This window comes from Oncorhynchus mykiss, chromosome 12, assembly GCF_013265735.2.
Source record: "Oncorhynchus mykiss isolate Arlee chromosome 12, USDA_OmykA_1.1, whole genome shotgun sequence".
NCBI lineage: Eukaryota > Metazoa > Chordata > Actinopteri > Salmoniformes > Salmonidae > Oncorhynchus > Oncorhynchus mykiss.
The window spans coordinates 78,805,748-78,827,756 of NC_048576.1; the positions used below are offsets into that span (position 1 = coordinate 78,805,748).

General features: G+C 43.8%; 1 protein-coding gene across 2 annotated transcripts; it reads left to right on the plus strand.

Annotated features, from left to right (window-relative positions):
• Window positions 1-1,513: 1,513 nt before the first annotated feature.
• On the plus strand, window positions 1,514-21,751 carry LOC110538521 (SEC14-like protein 1). 2 transcript variants are annotated; one of them, XM_021625390.2, is made up of 17 exons: window positions 1,514-1,708; window positions 2,593-2,684; window positions 11,823-11,972; window positions 12,192-12,323; window positions 13,803-13,931; window positions 14,314-14,521; window positions 14,719-14,828; window positions 14,992-15,181; window positions 17,131-17,219; window positions 17,350-17,420; window positions 17,507-17,678; window positions 17,840-17,974; window positions 18,179-18,313; window positions 18,513-18,767; window positions 20,197-20,375; window positions 20,643-20,744; window positions 20,856-21,751. In XM_021625390.2, exons 2-17 carry the CDS (start codon window positions 2,622-2,624, stop codon window positions 20,926-20,928), a joined length of 2,193 nt encoding a protein of 730 aa, XP_021481065.1. In that variant the 5' UTR covers window positions 1,514-1,708; window positions 2,593-2,621; the 3' UTR covers window positions 20,929-21,751. The 2 variants fall into 2 exon arrangements, with proteins under 2 accessions (XP_021481065.1, XP_021481066.1); XM_021625391.2 differs by having other exon boundaries at window positions 1,515-1,708; window positions 20,643-20,765; window positions 20,856-21,279.
• Window positions 21,752-22,009: the final 258 nt, after the last annotated feature.

The window sequence follows — 22,009 nt, forward strand, 5'->3', positions numbered from 1 at the left end:
ATTGAACCCTTTTCTGTCCTTCTAAGCATTCAAAGTGTTATGAGTACCTTAGGGTGTCAGGGAAAATGTATGGAGCAAAAAGTACGTTATTTTCTTTAGTAAAGTAAAAGTTGTCAAAAATACAAAAAAACTACTTACGTAGTACTTTATAGTATTTTTACTTAAGTACTTTACACCACTGCCAGTAGATTGCCAACATGATGCATGATGATGACTGCTTGTCTAGCTTGCTAGCTTTTGAAAGTATGACATGATCAACCCAATCAAAGCTACGGTAGATATAACTTGATTTGACGTAATTTTATCTATGGCCAATGACCTTGAGCCTTCTTGGATGGGCACTTCTAATGTAAGTCTATGGCAGCACCCAATGGGCTTGAATTTTCGAGCTCTACCTGTAGATTTTGTGGTGACATAGTGTCCCCATGAGTGCCAGAACACTGAGGCAATCACTGCGCAACTCGAGAACATTACCAACCCGTACCCTCCATATATTCCGCTGGCTGCCCCTCCACCACAGAAAGCACTGAGCTAGGCTGAAACATCTGCATTTTGGAGATGCCTTACTAAAGAAAGCAAAAAAGAAACCATATTTGTATGCGGCATTGTAAACTTTTTGTAAACATTGTTTGCAAACTGATATGTGATGTGTATTAATGCCAAAATAACTGCCCCATCTGCTCTGAATTATGCAACGTCACTGTACATCCTGTACCGCCCTGGGATCTTGTCAGGGTATCTCTGTCCCTCAAAACTTGAGACATCTGTGGCAATGTGCTGTGTGCCAAAACTGCATATTTTAGAGTGGCCTTTTATTGTGCCCAGCACAAGGTGCCCCTGTATAATGATCATGCTGTTTAATCAGCTTCTTGATAGGCCACACATGTAAGGTGGATGGATTATGGCAAACGAGAAATGCTCACTAACAGGGATGTAAACACATGTATGCACAAAATTGGAGCAAAATCATATTTTTGTTTGTATGGAACATTTCTGGGATCTTTTATATCAGCTCATGAAACATGGGAAAAACACTTTACACGTTGCTGTTCTTGTTCAGTGTATTCTCTATGCAAACTTTTTATGTTGACAAAAAAATCGCTGGACAAGTTAATGGAAACAGCTATACTGTCTTGATGCAGTGTTAACAGTGAATCTCTAGCGCCATCTACAGACCGTTTTCTTAAAATGTAACCAGTTCACACAGTATATTCCCCTTGATCAAGTTACATTTGATCATATTTGAGTCACTTTGTTTTTTACTATTACTGTCACTGTAACTAATTTAAAACAAAATACATCAAAAGCTGAAATTATATTGATTAACATCTGTATATTTCCATACAAACACATATATTTTTTTAGGATAGGCTACTATGATGGTTTCATTCATTCATGACAGCATATACAATGTTGCAACCTTTTACTTTCTGTCAACGGTTTCAACAATGTTACCTTAGCTTATTCCCAGCAATGCCTATCCTCACTTGAAAAACACACTGCTCCATGACAATATGTTACACAAGTATGTGACGTAGACAAAAGAGGCGGCGTTAGCTACGCCGGCCGCTTGCCTTGGATTCAACATCAAACCCGTCTCAGAAAGTCGCTTTATTTACGTATTTGTTGGAGTGTACCATGGATTTAATATAAGTAGATCGTCTACTGACAAACTTCACTTGACTTATCTCCGAAAGTCATCGATCTGGTAAGTTTTAGGTACATTTTTCGCCGTGTAAGGCCTAGCCATTTCGCTAATGTCTGAGGGAGTTAGAATTCGTTCTGAAAATGTCGACCATCTAAATATTTTTTTTTTTTGCCGATTTGACTGTCATCAAAATGAAGTTGTCAAGAGACATAAATAACTTGCCGCTTACGTATCGAGAAACAGGCAAGCTAGTGTTGTGGATTGTAATAGTTATGATCTATAATACAATTATTCATAAACTCAATTAGTGGATATAACGTGCACAAGGGAATTTCCTGAAAGTGTGATTAGTGTAGCTAATGTACTTTTGTAAATGTTTTGTTTTTACAACTAGAAATCTATGCCATCAAAGCCACTCTTTATTTTGAAGTCCAATTTACAGCTAGTCTACTGTACTGTATCTGTGTCAGCTGTTCACTGTATAAAATGGACTAACGTCATTACAAATAAGAAAATAACACAATGCCACTGAGTTTGTAGGCTTAGCCCAGATGATAGATGCCACTTTTCTCAAATCCCAGCTAGGTAGATGATTTTGGTCTGGCTCAGTAGCTGATTGTATCATTATGGTCATCATCATGTGATTACCGTTGATCTCAGCATGTTAACCGATCAATCAGCTACTACAGTTTATGACCTAAATAATAGTGCCTTTGCAGTTGAGGACAATCAAGCGTTTTGCATCAGGCCAGCTGTCTAGTCGGTTTTAGAGCTGATGATACAGCATTTCTCTTTGTTGTCTTTACAAATCCCATTCCTCTGACCTTTGCTTCATGATGATGTGAACTTATGATGTACAGATTATGTTTTGTTAGTTACAGTTTTTTAGTGCTGTGTCAAGTGATCTCTAACTAACACTAGGGTTTGTCTATTGTACATTTCAGGGCAGAGCGCCAGAGGTTGAGCTACAGCCATGGTGCAACAATACCAGTCACCTGTAAGGGTCTACAAACACCCCTTTGAGCTGATAATGGCGGTAAGTTATGTACATTTGTGTGTTTAGGCTGCTGCTTTGTCTATGCATATATGTGTGGGATGTTTGTGAGAGGTTGCAGTGCTCATGTGCAAATTGGACCCAGACGCCCAGGCAGTCAGACTGCCAGTGTTTTGTGCTGCAGGAACAAAGTGTGGTTTGGCTGCATAGAAACCTATCTCATCTCATACAATATATCTCTACACACTGTATTATGTCATGTTCTAGTGTTTTGTTGGTGAGATCATTGTTTATCCACCTTTTTGTTTTGGAAACAAAGTCTGCTGTATTTCTGTTCACCCAACCTAATTAGTCGTGGCAGCAGATAACACAATATCATATTTATTATTGAGTATGAAACCGTGAGAGTACGATTTAACGCAATCACAACCACACTGCCCTAACCCATCTGGACAAGAGGAATAACTATGTGAGGATGCTGTTCATCGACTACAGCTCAGCATTTAACACCATAGTACCCTCCAAACACGTCATCAAGCTCGAGACCCTGGGTCTCGACCCCGCCCTGTGCAACTGGGTACTGGACTTCCTGACGGGCAGCCCCCAGGTGGTGAGGGTAGGTAACAACATCTCCACCCCGCTGATCCTCAACACTGGGGCCCCACAAGGGTGCGTTATGAGCCCTCTCCTGTACTCCCTGTTTACCCATGACTGCGTGGCCATGCACGCCTCCAACCCAACAACGATGAGACGGCCTACAGGGAGGAGGTGAGGGCCATCGGAGTGTGATGTCAGGAAAATAACCTCACACTCAACAAAACAAAGGAGATGATCGTGGACTTCAGGAAACAGCAGAGGGAGCACCCCCACTATCCACATCGACGGGACCGTAGTGGAGAGTGTAGTAAGTTTTAAGTTCCTCGGCGTACACATCACGGACAAACTGAATTGGTCCACCCACACAGACAGCGTGGTGAAGAAGGCGCAGCAGCACCTCTTCAACCTCAGAAGGCTGAAGAAATTCGGCTTGTCACCAAAAGCACACAAACTTTTACAGATGCACAATCGAGAGCATCCTGTCGGGCTGTATCACCCCTTGGTACGGCAACTGCTCCGCCCACAACCGTAAGGCTCTCCAGAGGGTAGTGAGGTCTGCACAACGCATCACCGGGGGCAAACTACCTGCCCTCCAGGACACCTACACCACCCGATGTCACAGGAAGGCCATAAAGGTCATCAAGGACAACAACCACCCGAGCCACTGCCTGTTCACCCCGCTATCATCCAGAAGGCGAGGTCAGTACAGGTGCATCAAAGCAGGGACCGAGAGATTGAAAAACAGCTTCTATCTCAAGGCCATCAGACTGTTAAACAGCCACCACTAACATTGAGTGGCTGCTGCCAACATACTGACTCAACTCCAGCCACTTTAATAATGGAAAAATGTATGTAAAAAATGTATCACCAGCCACTTTAAACAATGCCACTTAATATAATGTTTACATACCCTACATTACTTATCTCATATGTATATACTGTACTTTATATCATCTACTGCATCTTGCAATCTTTATGTAATACATGTAACATGAGCCACTTTAAACAATGCCACTTTTATATGTTTACATACCCTACATTACTCATCTCATATGTATATACTGTACTTGATACCATCTACTGCATCTTGCCTATGCCGTTCTGTACCATCACTCATTCATATATCTTTATGTACATATTCTTCATCCCTTTACACTTGTGTGTGTGTATAGGGTAGTTGTTGTGAAATTGTTAGGTTAGATTACTCGTTGGTTATTACTGCATTGTCGGAACTAGAAGCACAATCATTTCGCTACACTCGCATTAACATCTGCTAACCATGTGTATGTGACCAATACGATTTGATTTAATTAGTAACTTTTTGCCTTTAGTATTTTTGCAGGCATCTTGACTAAAGCGATGCTCTCTGTTAAATGCAATACCATATAGTAGCTTTTCCACCTGCCCTGCTGTAATATACATCATTCTTGATTTCAGTCACCGATCACCACTGCATAGGTGTACTGATACTGTAGTAGTTCTGCAGATGGTTGCAAAAGTCATAGGAAATACACCAATCCACAATTTCACATGCATACATACGCACACTGCCGTTCAAAAGTTTGGGGTCACTTAGAAATGTCCTTGTTTTTGAAAGAGCACTTTTTTTTGTCCATTTAAAATAACATCAAATTGATCAGAAATACGGTGTAGACGTTGTAAATGACTATTGTAGCTGGAAACGGCTGATTTTATTTGTATTTGTTTTAATGGAATATCTACATAGGCGTACGTTGTTAGCTAATCCAAGCTTGTCATTTTAATAGGCTAATTGACCATTAGAAGACCATTTTGCAATTATGTTAGCACAGCTGAAAACTGTTGTTCTGATTTAAAGACGCAATACAACTGGCCTTCTTTAGACTAGTTAAGTATCTGAAGCATCAGCTTTTGTGGGTTAGATAACAGGCTCAAAATGGCCAGAAACAAATAACTTTCTTCTGAAACTCGTCAGTCTATTCTTGTTCTGAGAAATGAAGGCGATTCCATGCGAGACATTGCCAAGAAACTGAAGATCTCGTACAACGCTGTATACTACTCCCTTCACAGAAAAGCGCAAACTGGCTCTAACCAGAATAGAAAGAGGAATGGGAGGCCCCAGGGCACAACTGAGCAAGAGGACAAGTACATTAGAGTGTCTAGTTCGAGAAACAGACGCCTCACATTTCTAAGTGACCCCAAACGTGTGTGTGTGTGTGTATAAATAAATACAAATGTGTATCTTGTGAGTTGGCAGGAAGTCAGCAGTCTTCTAATCCCAGTTCAGTGAAGAGATCAGATCGCAGGGCTTCAGACAGAGTGGGGGTGGGTTGGGGCACAGTGTTCTAACAGTCAGATCCTAACTGGAGGGGAAGTCAGGCCCAAAACACAATCTATGTTTAACCATGATATTTATTAAGTATCCCCCACTACTCTTCCTGGGGTCCAGCAACATTAAGGCAGTTATATAGTATTTAAAATATTACATGACATTACATTTCATAACACTTTTCACAACACATTAAGTGTGTTCCCTCAGGCCACTACTCTACTACTACATATCTACAACACAAAATCCATGTGTAGGTGCGTGTCTTATCATGTGTCTGTGCCTGCGTGTCTCTTCAGTCCACGCTGATCTATAAGGTGTATTTCTATCTGTTTTTTTATATCTAATTGTACTGCTTGCATCAGTTACCTCCAGTTACCTGATGTGGAATAGAGTTCCATGTAGCCATGGCTCTATGCAGTTCTATGAGCCTCCCATAGTCTGCCTCTCTCACCACGCCACCAGCTGTCTGTCTCAGGATCATCTGTCAGAGGCCCCGTCATGCTGTATGGGTTTTATGTTTAAGAGCATGCCTTGGTGTGGCTGCCTGGGAAGGTTATCTATTTTGGATGTGCTAGTCTTCTCATTCTGTTATGGGGTGCATTCTGACTTGTGACCCAGAACAAGCAGTACTCCAGTCGCCTCTCCTCCTCCCCTATCATTTCTTCTCTCATTTCTATCTTCTCTCGTCTCTCCCCTGGGCCTAGTTGTACAGTACTGTCTGTGTCTGCTGCTCCCACTGTGACTTCCTGCTTAGCTGTGGTTGACTGGCTGCTCTCTGAACTAGGCCCTGGGTGTCATTAGGCCTCCCCTCGCTGTGCTTGGTCCCGTCTGCTGCCTGGCCTACTGCCACAGCTGGTCTGCCCTGTTAGGGCTGATAGGACTGCTCCATCCGGGGGAAGTTGTGGCTTAGTACAGTTTCCCTCAGACAGAACACGTCGTATGAAGGGTTGTTTATATCATATCAACCCCCACATCTGTTCAGTGCACAGCCTCAGTGTTTTACGGTGAATAGCTTGGCCCAAAGTCCATTAAAATGCAATCAGTATATCTTATGATTTATATCCACTTATTTTCTAAACTCTTGAATTTAAGCTCTTGGCTCTGTCTTGGCTCTGCATCTGTTTACCTTGTTTCTGCTCTGTTTGAGACGCTGTGCCACTTCCTGTTCTTTGGGGTTATCTATTAAGCCAGAAGCAAGTTACATTGTATAATAAGAAGGTCAGTGCTGGAAAAGGTCATTACCGAACAAAAGCTTAGCTTGTTAAAAACATTGAAATGGTTTATTTTGTAAGTGTCCTGTGTTACGCAACCTGATTACAGTGAAAGTCAGGTGCTCTGTTCTTTCTCTAACTGCAGCCGTGGCTCTGCTTCACCAAATACCAAAAAACCCAACCTTTGACCCCCAGGAGTTCGGCAACATCTACTAAATGTCTGGGAATGTTTTTTGTTCTACTTCCATTCACACACTGTCAGCGTGATTCAAAGGCACTTCAAAGATTGTCAGTTGATTTAAAGGTTGCGGGGCTGCCTGTCTGTAAAAAGCCTGTTCTAATGACAGCAGTTCACACTAGATAGAGGGCCTAGCCAGACTAGAGGCTTCCTCTGTCCCACTGACTGATCCTTGGTTTGGCCCACTGACAGCCATTACAGTATCACTCCTGTCCTGACACCATCATCACACCAAACCTGGCATGTTGGTGTACCACTTATCACTGACGACAACATTCCTCCGTTCTCGGGAACGTTTAAGTAAACAGATTTGTTTTTCATATTCAAATCAAATTTTATTGGTCACCTTCACATGGTTAGCAGATGTTAATGCCAGCGAAATGCTTGTGTAGCGAAATGCTTGTGCTTCTAGTTCCCACCATGCAATAATATCTAACAAGTGATCTAACAATTTCATAACAACTACCTTTTACGCACAAGTGTAAAGGAATGAATAAGAATAAAACCCCAAATATCAAGTAATGCAGATGTGGCACGGTGGCTAGGAAAAACTCCCAGGAAAGGCTGGAACCTAGGAAGAAACCTAGAGGAACCAGGCTCTGAGGGGTGGCCGGTGCTGGAGAGAGAGGATGGAAACAGCAGGTCCGGTTCAAGGCATGACCAGTGAAAAGATCAGGGATCCATAGCCGCAGGCAGAGCAGCAGAAACTGGATCAGCAGCACGACAAGGTAGCAACGTCTGGTGAACAGGTCAGGGTTCCGTAGATGGGTTAGCTGACATCGTCATGAAAACGATGTGCGCGCTTCCATGGGGCAGAAGTCAGCGTGTTGTTGTGATTCTGGATGGACAGATTTGTTAACAAGAATGACAAGCTGCCATGTGGGGAATCGTATATGGATCATTTCAGCTTGTTGTTGAAACCATTACTTGTTTTGGCTGATTTTGGGGAGGGAGGAGGGGGGGGGGGGGGGGGCTTTAGAGGGATCATACCCAAGATCACACAGTACACCAGATAGGACAGACTGACCCTAGCTTCCTGGCATAAAGACTATTGCAGCATAGAAACTGGAGACTGAGACGGGGGGGTCAGGGACACTGGCCCCGTCCAAAGTTACCCCCGGACAGGTCCAACCAAGCAGGATATAACCCCACCCACTTTGTCAAAGCACAACCCCCACACCACCAAAGGTATATCAACAGACCACTAACTTACTACCCTGAGACAAGGCAGAGTATAGCCCACAAAGATCTCCCCCACCGCCCGAGCCTGAGGGCACGCAAAACCAGACAGGAAGATCACGTTAGTAACTCAACCCACTCAAGTAGGGTAGAGTGGAAAAAAGCCAGGCACAATGCACCCCATCTAGGGATGGCATGGGAGAGAGAGACGAGCAACCAAGTGACTCAGCCCCCACAATAGAAGCAGAGAATCCCATTGGAGAGAGAGGAGCCAGCCAGGCAGAGACAGCTAGGGTGGTTTGTCACTCCAGTGCCTTGCCGTTCACCTTCTCACCCCTGGGCCAGAGTACACTCAATCATAGGACCTACTGAAGAGATGAGTGTTCAGTAAAGACTTAAAGGTTGAAACCGATTCTGCGTCTCTCACATGGATCGGTAGACCGTTCCATAAAAATGGAGCTCTATAGGAGAAAGCCCTGCCTCCAGCTGTTTGCTTAGAACCTCTATGAACAATAAGGAGGCCTGTGTCTTGTGAATGTGGCGTACGTCTAGGTATGTACAACAGGACCAAATGGGTAGGAGCAAGTCCATGTATTGCATTGTAGGTTACTAGTAAAACCTTGAAATCAGCCCTAGCCTTAACAGGCAGGCATGGAGAGAGAGAGGGGGGCATGGAGAGAGAGAGAGGGCATGGAGAGAGATCGTTGGCTAATAACACAAAATCCAGACAAAATAATGGATATGTTTTATCTATCCTGAAGCAAGATTTAGGCCTAAATATTTAGAATATGCATGTAGGCTCAGAACATCTGAGGCAGTCTGGTTTTCTGAATACAGGCACTGTTCGAGACGATGGACAATGCACCCAACTATCTAACTGTAGGCTTCTTGGTTTATGCACTGAAGCCTATATACTACGTTAGTGTTTTGGCTTGGTAATGGAGAAGAAGGAGATGGACTCTGTATCGTATGTTCCCAAGCATTGGAAGATAGTAGTTACATGTCTTGGTTGTGTAACTGTAATGAACTGTATGTCCTTCTGTCATGTTATTCAATCAATATTCACGGATGATGTCTTCGTGCCTCGTCATTCTATCGATCAGTCTGCACACCAGCTTTGTTTGATCCATAAAGACTTGCACTGTTGCACTGTCATTAACCACGTTGTGATGGAAACAGGAAGTACCGGTCCAATTTTATAAATGCCTTCAGATCATTTGTTCGTGGGGATCTTTTTGTATCTGTAAAATGAATTATGCGAGAAATGGCATTGGAAATTCCTTTGTGTGTAAATATTTATAAAATAACCATCATATTGAAGTCACGCCATGTTATGGTATGTGGTCCTCCCACTACTCCTTGGGAAACCATGCAGTTTATTAGACTACAAATGAAATAAGTTATGTTGAACTTCACAGGGTGGTGAAAGTGCACTGTGATGAGATTGGTGCTCCTTTCCAATAAATATTGATGACATATAGATGGTTTTATTCTGGTGACATGATCAGTGCTTGACTGCCATTTGACAAATATAAATATTCTCGGTCTTATCCATAGTAAACTCATCATGTAGACTAACCTACCCTCATTGTTTCTGTGAGTTGTTGGCTAGAGTACATGTACCAAGACCAGAGTAGACACATGTTCTATTTAATACAACAGTTTTTTCAATTTTTATTTGGTACATTAAAACTTAAGTGAAAAAATCCATGTTTTGTGCACCATGTCATCACAAAGTGATTTTTGTCCACAACAAGTCAGTTTGGTGGAAACAGCACTGGTGGAAAATGTTCTATTCTAATAATTGCATGAAAATCTGTCGCCAATTGGACGGAAACCTAGATTGTGACTCTGAAAAGGGTGGGTGTTTTATGTGTGTGTCAGCAGATTGACCTTCGTGTACTCTGCACCATTGTGCTAATTTGGGGTTTCACCCTATCAGATTCCAGCAAAAATTGTCTTTTCGTTTATCTGACTTTCATTTATCTGCATGTCCAGCCCTTATATTTAACCTCACAGTCAAGTGTTTTACAATTTTCTTTTCAGGACAACCAGGGATACAAGTAGAACACTAAACAATTTGAAATAAACCTTTGCATTCATGAGTTTTATTGACAAATGTCAATAACAACGCAACAGTAAACATGTTGTCCCCCACGAAAGATGCATTGTAAATGCCGCATCATTCACCCAAGTTTCGTCAACATCTGGCCAGTGCTGTCGAGATCGCGTCTGACTAACGTACGGACAGACGGATGGACAGAGACCGATCCAAAATGAATTTATACGAATGCTGTACGTACAGAAATTGTTTGCACACTGAAATGAATATCAAACAAGTCACTGACAACTGTGTGGAGTCTGGAGTTGGACAACAACATTGTGAGCTTATTACAGTTTTATAGACACTATGTAGACACTGGGCGGCCGGGTGGCGCAGCGGTCTAAGGCACTGCATCTCAGTGCTGGAGCCGTCACTACAGACCCTGGTTCGATTCTAGGCTGTATCACATCCGGCCCAGCATTGTTAGGGTTTGGTCGGTGTAGGCCGTCATTGTAAATAAGAGTTTGTTCTTAACTGACTTGCCAAGTTAAGTAAAGGTTACATGAAATAAATGTACTGGGATGTAGAAGAACCCTTTACCTTCTAACGACTCATGTGCAGCTTGTGAGCGTCATAGGGCAAAACATGTTTGTGAGAGTTTCAGCTTTTCATATATAGCTTTTAATAGTTTGTAGCTCAGACCATTCAGACTCTACAGCCATTTTTGTAAAAAAGAACCCCCCCTCCCCCGTGGTTATTACCACAGAGAAGAAATTGACAAATCCAATGGTACAACCCAGTAGTCTGTAGCTGAAACACATGTTTAAAAGGGGTAGAAGTCCAAAACGCGCCAGAGTTACAGTGGGACTCATTGAGTTACGGGTAGAGTTCAGTTGAGAACCATCATGTGTAATCAACATGGGTGCTCTTTGTATTGATCAGGCCTGGTGTGTGCGTGTGCGTGTGCGTGTGCGTGTGTGTGTGTGTGACATTGTCAGCTCTTGACATTGACTCTGGTTGGACTCTGTGATTGTCACATGACCTACTAACTTATCTGGTGACCTTTGTCCAGAGGGAGTCCTCCAGGGGCCTCAGCAGATTTATAAAGTAATCACTCAGTCCGGGGGCCAATCTTGACAGAGGAAGCCCGGTAGGTCTGTCTTGGCCTGGTCGTCATATAAGCCATGAAATCAAAGAGAGAGCACACTTTAAAGAGCCAGATGACTGCTGTTTGATTACCAGCACTTAAAGCTGGAGTCCTTCATGTTGAAACTGCCACGTCCGTTTGCAATATCACAACAACGAAGACGTTTCTGCAAACAACGCAGACTGTTTTTCTGTCAGACATCACTGCAGGCGTGATAGAACAGCAGCATGTAATGCAATTTGTTTTACCTTGATGTGCAACTCCTCCCACCTCTGCTTCGCCATGGAAACAAAAACAGTAACAGTGACCTTAGGGTGGACATTATACACATTTTTTTGATCAAAGTGATTATAACCCAGAAAATACTTTCACTGTATGTCATGGATTGCGTTTTTTTTTTCATCGTGTGAGTAATATTGCATATTTTCTTCCTCCTTCCCTCTCTCCCATTAGGCCTATGTGCGGAGGTTTCCAAACTGCCCCCTGATCCCCATCTTTGTGGACAGTGAGGTGGTGAAGGAGGAGCACAGTGATGACGGAGCCACTGTGTTCATTGAGAGGCGCTGTAAGGTGGAGGCAGACGCCCCCCGGCTGTTCAAAAGGGTATCTTACCTTTTCACCTTTAACTTTTCCCTTGAGCAGTGAAGCTACTCAAGCTAGCAATGTATAATAGTGTCTGTTTGATTCTCCTATTTTCTAATGTGAATGCTATTAGTGATTATTTCCCCTCAGACCTGAATATCCTGGTAGGGACGTTGTGTTGATGTTGTTGTGGTAGTGTTGTCCAGAGTTGATTGACCGTGGTCTACTGTGTGTGTCTAGATGGCTGGTGTGGACTACCTGTACTTCATCCATAAGAACACTCTGGACCGCAGGGAGAGGGCGCTGCACATCGAGGTCGTCAACGAGACCTTCTCCAACAGAGTCATCGTCCATGAGATCTGCAACTACACGGTGTGCCCCACAACTATAATAATCATCGGTTACATGGGCTGCGTTTTACACAGGCAGCCTAATTCTGATCTTTTTTTACACTCATTGGTCTTTTGACCAATCACATCAGATCTTTGCACATGAGATATTTTTCAGAGCTGATCTGATTGGTCAAATGACTAGCAACATATAGTAGTTGTGTGTGTTTGACACTCTTTCTTAAATGTGTGAAGGCTATTAGTGATTATAATATATTAGAATTGAGCTGCCTGTGTAAACACAGACTGCAACAGGGTTTGTAGCCCTTTATACTCGTACCCATATATGGGTTGAAAAAGTCAGATTTGAGGACTGATAAGCGCCTATTAATGACGTCGGAGCTCAGGCTCTGAACTTCACAGCTCAGTATGGGTTTTGAACTTGAGCACAGCACGCGACAGGAAGTTGCCCCCATCCCTCCTGCTAAGTGGACAACTTGTGCAAATTTCTAGTTGTCTGAGTGAGGAAAATGCTGTAAATTAAGAGGACTCAATGAATTTTTAAGGATGAGACGTTGAAGATGGTAATAAATACCGCTTTGATGTCATACAAGCCAAACACCCGTGAGTCCAAATGTGCACATCACGTTTCATCATAAAACCCATGTCATATACAGTGTCAGTGTTTATGATCACTATGTTTGATGTACAGTTACCAGATGACATGGCATCATACCCTGTGTTGTTCTGAACAGAATGAGACGATGTTTGTTCTATTGTGAAGAAAAATCTCAGTGGAACGTGTACGTGAATGCATGCGTGACTCTGTTCTATGTACCAAAATTGCCATCTCTTTCTATGAGTTACCCTGTGAAAGCCTAACACTGTAAAATCCTATTTTATAACTTAGCTAGTCATGGTGGCAAGAGAACAAGCTTTCAATCGATGCCCACCTGACCGAGATTGCGATTTATAATGGGACATTTTTGGATTGTGTAAGCAACAGCCGTCATTGTGATTGTAGGAATGCCAGGGTTGTGTTCCTTACATAACAACTACAAGAGAGCCAATGTAAAGCGCCTCATAGTTGAGGACTGTTATTTGAGTCTTAAGTGCATGGAAGTTACGTAGGGGCTGCACACTGTGAGGTGTGTGGCTGCTTGGAGACGTCAGTTAGCCCTCTCACTCAAACCCTTGTCACTTTTTTCCTCCTATGTTGCACCTACCCACATTTTCCAGGAATAGTCTCGTCATGTTACTGAATGTATCCAGAGTATTTTCAGATTTGATCAACAAATGTGCCGGAAAATATAGTAAATGTAAAATCAACATTGTAATGGTTGTGGCCTAACAATTTCGCCATAATCTCCAAACTGTTCCCTTTCAATTGCTACCATGCTTATGCATATGCTTCTGTAAGAAACATTTAAATTTAGCCCTATCCATATAGGCCAATTCCCACCAGTGTAAAGGGTTCACCCATTTGGCGTCTGTTTTGTGATGAGTTGTGCTTCCTCCACAGGTTCACCCAGAGAATGAGGAGTGGACGTGTTTCGAGCAGACAGCCAGTCTGGACATCAAGTCCTTCTTTGGCTTTGAGAACGCGGCCGAGAAGCTAGCCATGAAGCAATATGCCAACAGTATTAAAAAGGTGTGTTCATGTGTCTGTCTGTGAGCATGTGAGTACAGTATACATGTCAGTGTGGGGGATGGATGAGGCTATAGGATATACCATCATCCAGCATGCTGCTCCCCCATAAAGACCCAGTGTTACATGAGCATGCTTGCGCAGTCTATTTCCAGGCCTTCTGTGATCCAGTCTGGCAGATTTGTGTAAACTGAGTGTGTTAACCAGGATCTTCTCACATTTACCTGTTGGGCCATATATCCTGCTCAGCTTTGTCACGCAATGGGCTGTGCTCTTATGCGGCCAGGCTCGTGTCTAAACAAACCTGCAGTATTTGCCCACAGTGTTTGCTCATTACACTAGCTACCTGTACTGTCCTTATGCAGTCATGTGTTCTGTCCTCCAGGGCAAAGAGATCATAGAGTATTACCTGAAGGAGTTGGAGGACGAGGGGGTGACCCACGTCCCCCGCTGGAGCCCCCCTCAGGCCCCCCCACCCACTGCCAGGCTCCAGCTGCCACTCACCAGTGCCCCTTCCAATGCCATCCCTGTGCCTACTGCCAAAGAGACCCCCACTGCCAGCCCCACAGATCTACCGGCTGGCTCCCCAGATGGTCAGTGTTCCGAGTCAGAATCAACACAATAATAAACACACACAATCTGAAGGATCTGTCATGGCTGAAGTCCAAATCCCATTCCACTGGCTCTGAAAGCAAACATTTTGGCCTTGCCTTGGGCTGCCTTGGGCTGGTAGACTGTGGGTATGCATTTGGGTATGTGTGTGAATTGACTGTCTGTGTTTCGATTGCAGACAAGTTGGATGCAGACTACATCAGGCGTTACCTAGGAGACCTGACGCCACTGCAGGAGAGCTGTCTTATAAGACTACGCCAGTGGCTGCAGGAGACCCACAAGGGCAAGGTTGGACACGTGTATGAACACACCTAACACTCAAACTCTGACTCAAATAGCTGCAAACAAGAGCAAAACTTGAATCCACAGAACATGGATGTAAGTAAAACTCACATCCGACTCACACACACCACAACATCTGAATAAACACAATCTCCTCTCCCTCCCTTAGATCCCTAAGGACCAGCACGTGCTGCGTTTCCTGCGGGCCCGGGACTTTAACCTGGAGAAGGCCCGGGAGATCCTGTGTCAGTCGCTCTCCTGGAGGAAGCAGCACCAGGTGGACTTCCTGCTGGACTCCTGGGAGAGACCTCAGCTGCTGCACGACTACTACACCGGGGGCTGGCACCACCACGACAAAGGTAGGTTCCTCTTGGAGCAGGATAGGGTTTTAACGGCAGGGTTGTGTTCAACGGGCACAGACAGAAGATGAAAATATATTTTGAAATGTGAAAGTAGTGTTCTTATTGCACAAATTCAGGAAGTACTGCACCACCAGTTTCACATTGTTTTCTTCCGCTTGGTTTCTAGTGAATGTATCCCAGCTCTTATATGTATTGGTAATGACTAACTGTAATGTCTGGTTGCTTCTCTGGAAGTGACATCACTAGCTATGTTTCCATGAACTTGTCCAGTGATTATTTGTAGTTTATTTTTTTGACATTTTGCATAAAAAATAGTTGCAACAATTGCCTGCTATGGTGCATTTCTGTTGAACTGTTTTGTGTTGATAAAAACAGCTGGATGTAATGACGTCACACCTAAAAATTTAAAAAATACAATTTTTTTGCAAAAACCTAGTGTTGAACACAAATGTAAGTGATTGAATTGTTTTCATTATCCATTTTTGCAAATTGTGCATTAATAATAAGCCTGTATGCCCACTCCCACCGATCCGTTTCATGTCTCAGGTAGCTTGCAAAAGTCAGCATGGATAGAATGCAAGAAATGACAAATATTTCTCATGTTCCAATGTATGTCATGGACTGTGCCATGGGGAAACTTGCACTCCTCTAGCTCAGAAGTAGTTGGATGGTGAAACTTGCACTCCTCTAGCTCAGAAGTAGTTGGATGGGGAAACTTGCACTCCTCTAGCTCAGAAGTAGTTGGATGGGGAAACTTGCACTCCTCTAGCTCAGAAGTAGTTGGATGGTGAAACTTGCACTCCTCTAGCTCAGAAGTAGTTGGATGGGGAAACTTGCACTCCTCTAGCTCAGAAGTAGTTGGATGGGGAAACTTGCACTCCTCTAGCTCAGAAGTAGTTGGATGGGGAAACTTGCACTCCTCTAGCTCAGAAGTAGTTGGATGGTGAAACAACCAGAAAAGCAAGGCAAAGCAATTCAGGCATTCTTGTCCTGCAAAGAAACATTATTTGTATAGTTGAACATTTTGATTTAGCAAGCAGTAGGCATTTAGAGTGAAATGTGTAGTGGAGCTTTATAGTTACATGATGACGTCTCGTGACCCGCGTACCGTCAAAATGATTGGGCAATCATTATTTATTCGAAAGCACCGTTTCTATCATTTGTCACAATAAAGAATGTTGGACAAAATAAAAATCTGCCCCTGTCCAACAGATGGTACAATGTTGGTGATCTTTAGAGCGTTTCTCCTACAACTGCTGTTTCCATTACACTGCCACAAGGTTTTTATATTTGTATAAACCTGGGTCAATGGAAACCGGCCTACTATGTGTCAAGGGAAATGAACGTTTCTCCTACAACTGCTGTTTCCATTACACTGCCACAAGGTTTTTATATTTGTATAAACCTGGGTCAATGGAAGCCGGCCTACTATGTGTCAAGGGAAATGAACGTTTCTCCTACAACTGCTGTTTCCATTACACTGCCACAAGGTTTTTATATTTGTATAAACCTGGGTCAATGGAAACCGGCCTACTATGTGTCAAGGGAAATCCCCCAGTCTGTGATGTGCATATGATACGTAAAATACCTGTCCAGGCATTGTAAGATCTGGGCAGAGGAAATTACCCATTATCTCCACTTAGCTGATAGCCAATCGGACATCTAGGACCTCAGACCAGGAAGTGGCCCATAGTAACCATAATAACAATAACCCCCACCTAAAAGCAAATACAGCTGGTAGTAAAATGCCTATATTTACATGAATGACTTTAATGTGAGTTGTAAATGTATATACTGCTGATGTGATTATGGTCAACACGATCTGACTCGGTTTCTCTATTGATTTACCTGAATACTCTCAGCGTCTGTTTAATGTCATGATCATTGCTGATCCTCTTGTAGCTTTAACAGTGAGGTCACGTGTTTGTGTCCTCGTCTGTCTATAGATGGATGCCCTCTGTATATTCTGCGACTCGGTCAAATGGATACCAAGGGTTTAGTACGCGCCTTGGGCGAGGAGTCCCTTCTGAGACAAGTGAGTATGACACACAAACACACACACACATCCAGATGCTGGGTATAAGCACACACATAAATACATAAACACATACTATTTGAAAATGCTCTCCCTTCCCCTAACCTCTCACCTCTTCACTCTCCCTCAGGTCCTCTCAATCAACGAGGAAGGTCTGAGGCGTTGTGAAGAGAACACCAGAGTCTTTGGCCGACCCATCAGGTAGCTACCATTTCACACTCACTCCTCTTATGTCTCTCATCCCTGAATACAGTATGTCCTATAACCCTCCTGTGTCTATCTGTCAGCTGCTGGACGTGCCTGGTGGACCTGGAGGGGTTAAACATGCGTCACCTGTGGCGTCCGGGGGTTAAAGCCCTGCTGAGGATCATAGAGGTGGTGGAGGCCAACTACCCAGAGACCCTGGGATGTCTGCTCATACTGAGGGCTCCACGGGTCTTCCCTGTTCTCTGGACCCTGGTGAGAGCCTTTAACATCACACATTGTAGTGTACATTACATTGTACAGTGCTTTCGCTCTCTCTCTCTCCAACTTTATCACGTTCAGTTGTATTCAATTGCATGTGCAGAGCAAACATATGAGACGACCTTTGACCCTGGGTGTCTGTACACTGTTCTCAGGTCAGTCCATTCATTGACGAGAATACCAGGAAGAAGTTCCTGGTGTATGCTGCGAATGACTACCAGGGGCCTGGAGGTCTGGTGGACTACATCGATAGAGAGGTCATCCCTGACTTCCTGGGAGGAGACTGCCTGGTGAGTCTCTCTGGCAGACCGGAGTCTCATCTGGCTGTTGTAGACAGTACCCTTCTACATGCATATGAATTCATATTGGCTAATGCTGCTAGTACATAATATAGTTAACATTGGGTCATCTTATTAGACATTTTCCTTGCTGTGTGTGCTGATAGAACTGTGGGCTGATTGTGTCTCTTGTGTCCTCTGTCATGTCATCTCCAGTGTGAGATCCCTGAAGGAGGTATGGTCCCCAAATCTCTGTACAGGACAGCAGAGGCGCTGGAAAGTGAGGAGCTGCGGCTGTGGACAGATACCATCTACAAGACTGCCAGTGTCTTCAAAGGGGCCCCACATGAGGTAACCTGATCTAAACAGTAACTACAGTATGTGTAGTCAGCTTCTCAGTTGACTGCGCTTAAACAGTGGGTTAGGTTGCTCCCCCTAGTGGGGAAATACGTTACAGCAAAAAGCTATAAAAACCCATTACAGTGATTTTAATGATCATTTGTCTGTAGTTTTGTCTTACTGTGTTCACTCACTACCGGTCCATTTCCAGCTGCTGATCGAAATCTCCGAGCCCTCTTCTGTGATCACCTGGGACTTTGACGTGTGTAAAGGGGACGTTATCTTCAACATCTACCACTCCCGGAGGGCGCCCCAGCCCCCCAAGAGGGACGTCCAGGGGGCCCACGGCAGCATCGTGTCGCCAGCCACCAACAACATGCAGCTGATTGACAGATCCTGGATTCTGGGGCAAGACTACAGTATGGTGGAGACAGCACTCACCTGCAAGGAGGGAGAGAGTGTTCAGGTAAGAGACTGAAACAGCCACCGTCACATCCACAGCTGGTACAGGTGGGTCTGATGATTGGTAGTACCTCATTTGGACAAGTGGGTCTGTTCAATTGGTTGTGTTTCTGAACGTTTCCGAATATATGTGTTCATGATAACATGTACAACTTTTTATTTTCTATTTTTTTAACCTTTTATTTAACCAGGCAAGTCAGTTAAAAATATTTTACAATGACGGCCTACCCCGGCCAAACCCGGACGACGCTGGGCCAATTGTATGCCCCTATGGGACTTCCAATCACGGCCGGTTATGTTACAGCCTGGAAATGAACCAGGGTCTGTAGTGACGCCTCTAGCATCACTACAGGTGCAGTGCCTTAGACCGCTGTGCCAATCGGGAGCCCCCCAAAAATATGTTTCCGCCCGGTTTCGAACCGGGGACCTTTCGTGTGTGAGGCAAACATGATAACCACTATTTAATTATTATTTTTTTTAATAAAATGATTTCACCTTTATTTAACCAGGTAGGCTAGTTGAGAACAAGTTCTCATTTACAACTCCGACCTGGCAAAGATAAAACAAAGCAGTTCGACACATAGAACGACACAGTTACACATGGAGTAAAAACAAACACAGTCAATAATACAGTAGAAAAGGTCTATATACAGTGTAGGCAATAAATAGGCCATGTAGGCAAAGTAATTACAATATACCACTGTGGAAACTAACCACCAACCTCAGATCTGAATCCTAAGACGTGAGTGTAACAGAAACATCCACCGATGTCAATAGGAGTTCTGTGCAGTGCTCATAACTCTCCGTCCCTTGGCAGTGTCTCTGACCAGTGTTTCTGTTAGCTGGTAAGTGCTGGCTTTCAGGTTGTCTTTCAATCCCATCACCTGTCTACTCCGGCTGTCTGTCTTTAGTTCACACTCTCACTAGCAAACTTGCAACATTTTATCAACTGGTACCGTCCCGCTAAGTTTCCGTGCCAGTGAGTCTAACAGACAAAGCTGTGTGAATACAGAGGATAAATATTCAAGTGTTTTATTACATTTTTCTAGATGAATCTCTCTAATATACCATTTACAGAGATGTCATACAAGTCCACCAAGGAGGAGAATTTAGATGGTCATTTAGCTTCCCTCTTCTAATCTAATGCCTGGTCCAGTAGCCAGAGGGAGACATGCAAGGAGCTGACTTTCAATTTGTAGGCTATCATTCCTCCTCCTTGTGTAGCTCTAATCATTGCAGTCACTTCCATGTGGTGTCATTCGGCAGTGGGCAACGCCTTCAAAAGTATTTGCCTACATGTGAGGGAATTCTAATGGGTTTCTATTTAAAGTCTGTCATTTAGATATTGAATTTACTATTAGCTATAGCCTGTGTTTGAATGGAAACGCTGCCTCTGACCCTCGACCTCACCTGTCCCCTCCTCCTCTCCCCAGGGCTCCCATGTGACGCGGTGGCCCGGGTTCTACATCCTCCAATGGCGGTTCCACTGCTCCCCGGCCTGCTCTACCTCCAGCCTGCCCCGGGTGGACGACGTGCTGGCCTCCCTGCAGGTCTCCTCCCACAAGTGTAAGGTCATGTTCTACACCGAGGTGCTGGGCTCCGAAGACTTCAGGTCAGTCACCATTCACTATACTGTATAACGCAGTGTATTGTTATGGTGGTGCTTAGTGTGTAGGGCTGCTACATGTCAGTGAGTAAATGTTTTAGGCCAGCTTGTTTTTTTAGTCCGTGTGTAGTTGTGTGGGGAAAATGTATTTGTGATAATTTATAAGGGTGTTTATAAAGATTCTTAGGGAAACAGTGCTCTACGAAAAAGGTGTTTGATGGATATTTAATCTATTGTCTGTGTGTTTGTCTGCCTGTCTGTCTGTCTGTCCAGGGGCTCTATGACCAGTCTGGAATCCAGTCACAGTGGCTTCTCCCAGCTGAGTGCCGCCACCACCACCTCTAGCCAATCACAGTCCAGCTCCACCGTATCAAGGTAGCATCCAGCCAATAGAAGGTGAAGGAGTTTGAGTTTTGCAACATGGAGATCCCATTTAGGATCTAACTGACTTCTGATACTGTTGACTTCTGCCCTGTTGCCTTAAAGAAAAACCAGTGCTGTACCAACCCCTGCCAATGAGGACTTAACCTTACCCAATGGGATGAGAGAAGTGTTATGAACTGTATGGAACAAGGATCGCCTGTCCTTGATGCCATGTGGTGGAACACTGGAGTTCCTACCTGTGAGCACCTTCTAGTACTGCATTTAAAGCACTGGAATATATTATTAAAATATACATGTACATTTTTTAATCTGTATCTATAATTAGTGACATTAAGATTGCTCTGGAAGTGGAACATCTGCTATATGAGCATCTGCTGAATGAATAAATGCACATGGAGATGTCTTGCAAACCATCATCATCCTCTTCTTTCTTTCAATACCTTTATTCTTTCTTTTTTAAGGGAAGTGACAGAAATGTTTTCCATTTTATTGAAACTGAACAATAAAGCACTTCCTATTTTCAGCATTTATGTAATAACAATGATGACTACTGTTTCAGATGGTACTGTTGAAGTTACCCTTATTCACCATAGGATGTCAGTGTGTTCATGAGGAACGGTGCTACACACAACCATACTACAGTAGCCCTTCTCCAGCCAGTGATTGCCTTACCAGCCACTCTGTCACTCCTTCCGTTCTACTCAACCTTTTAAAGTTGTGTTGCTGAAATAGAGAAAGACATAAGTTATAACTGATATGGCCGATCAGCGATATTACTGTGAGAGGTTCCTAAACCTCCGCCATGTCTTTTCTAAAACACTATTTGACCTTGCGTCAACGAGGTGGTACAGGCTACTGGGTTGTTACATGTTTATTATTCCCTGCTCATTTAAATGCAGTATTGTGTTCCTTCGCCCACCTTGTTGTGCGCGAGGCCTTGCAGTCGGCTGTGATTTCCATAAAACGTTTAATTTCCATAAACTCATCAGATGCCTCTAGCTAAAGCCGACTCATTTATTTTTCCTTTTGTTGTTCCGTTGCCCTTGACTGTATTGTGTTATACAGTAGCTGCTGATACGTACACAATCAAATGGCTGGCGGCCGCAGTGCTTGGTTGAGAGGCGGCCTGCTTGACAGTGCTTGGTTGTTGGGATCCCTGCTGGGTTGTCAGTGTTGGTAAAACAGGAAGTGTGCTGTCTGTTGTTACCAGGGGGGTGTTAGTTGAATATTTAATTCTGCTCTAATGACCTCCTGGG

Coding starts and splice junctions, on each gene's coding strand:
- LOC110538521 (XM_021625390.2), top strand. CDS start 2,622: ATGGTGCAACAATACCAGTCACCTGTAAGGGTCTACAAACACCCCTTT. Junction 14,522..14,718: donor ACCGGCTGGCTCCCCAGATG/GTCAGTGTTCCG, acceptor TTTCGATTGCAG/ACAAGTTGGATGCAGACTAC. Junction 17,421..17,506: donor GTCTTTGGCCGACCCATCAG/GTAGCTACCATT, acceptor TCTATCTGTCAG/CTGCTGGACGTGCCTGGTGG.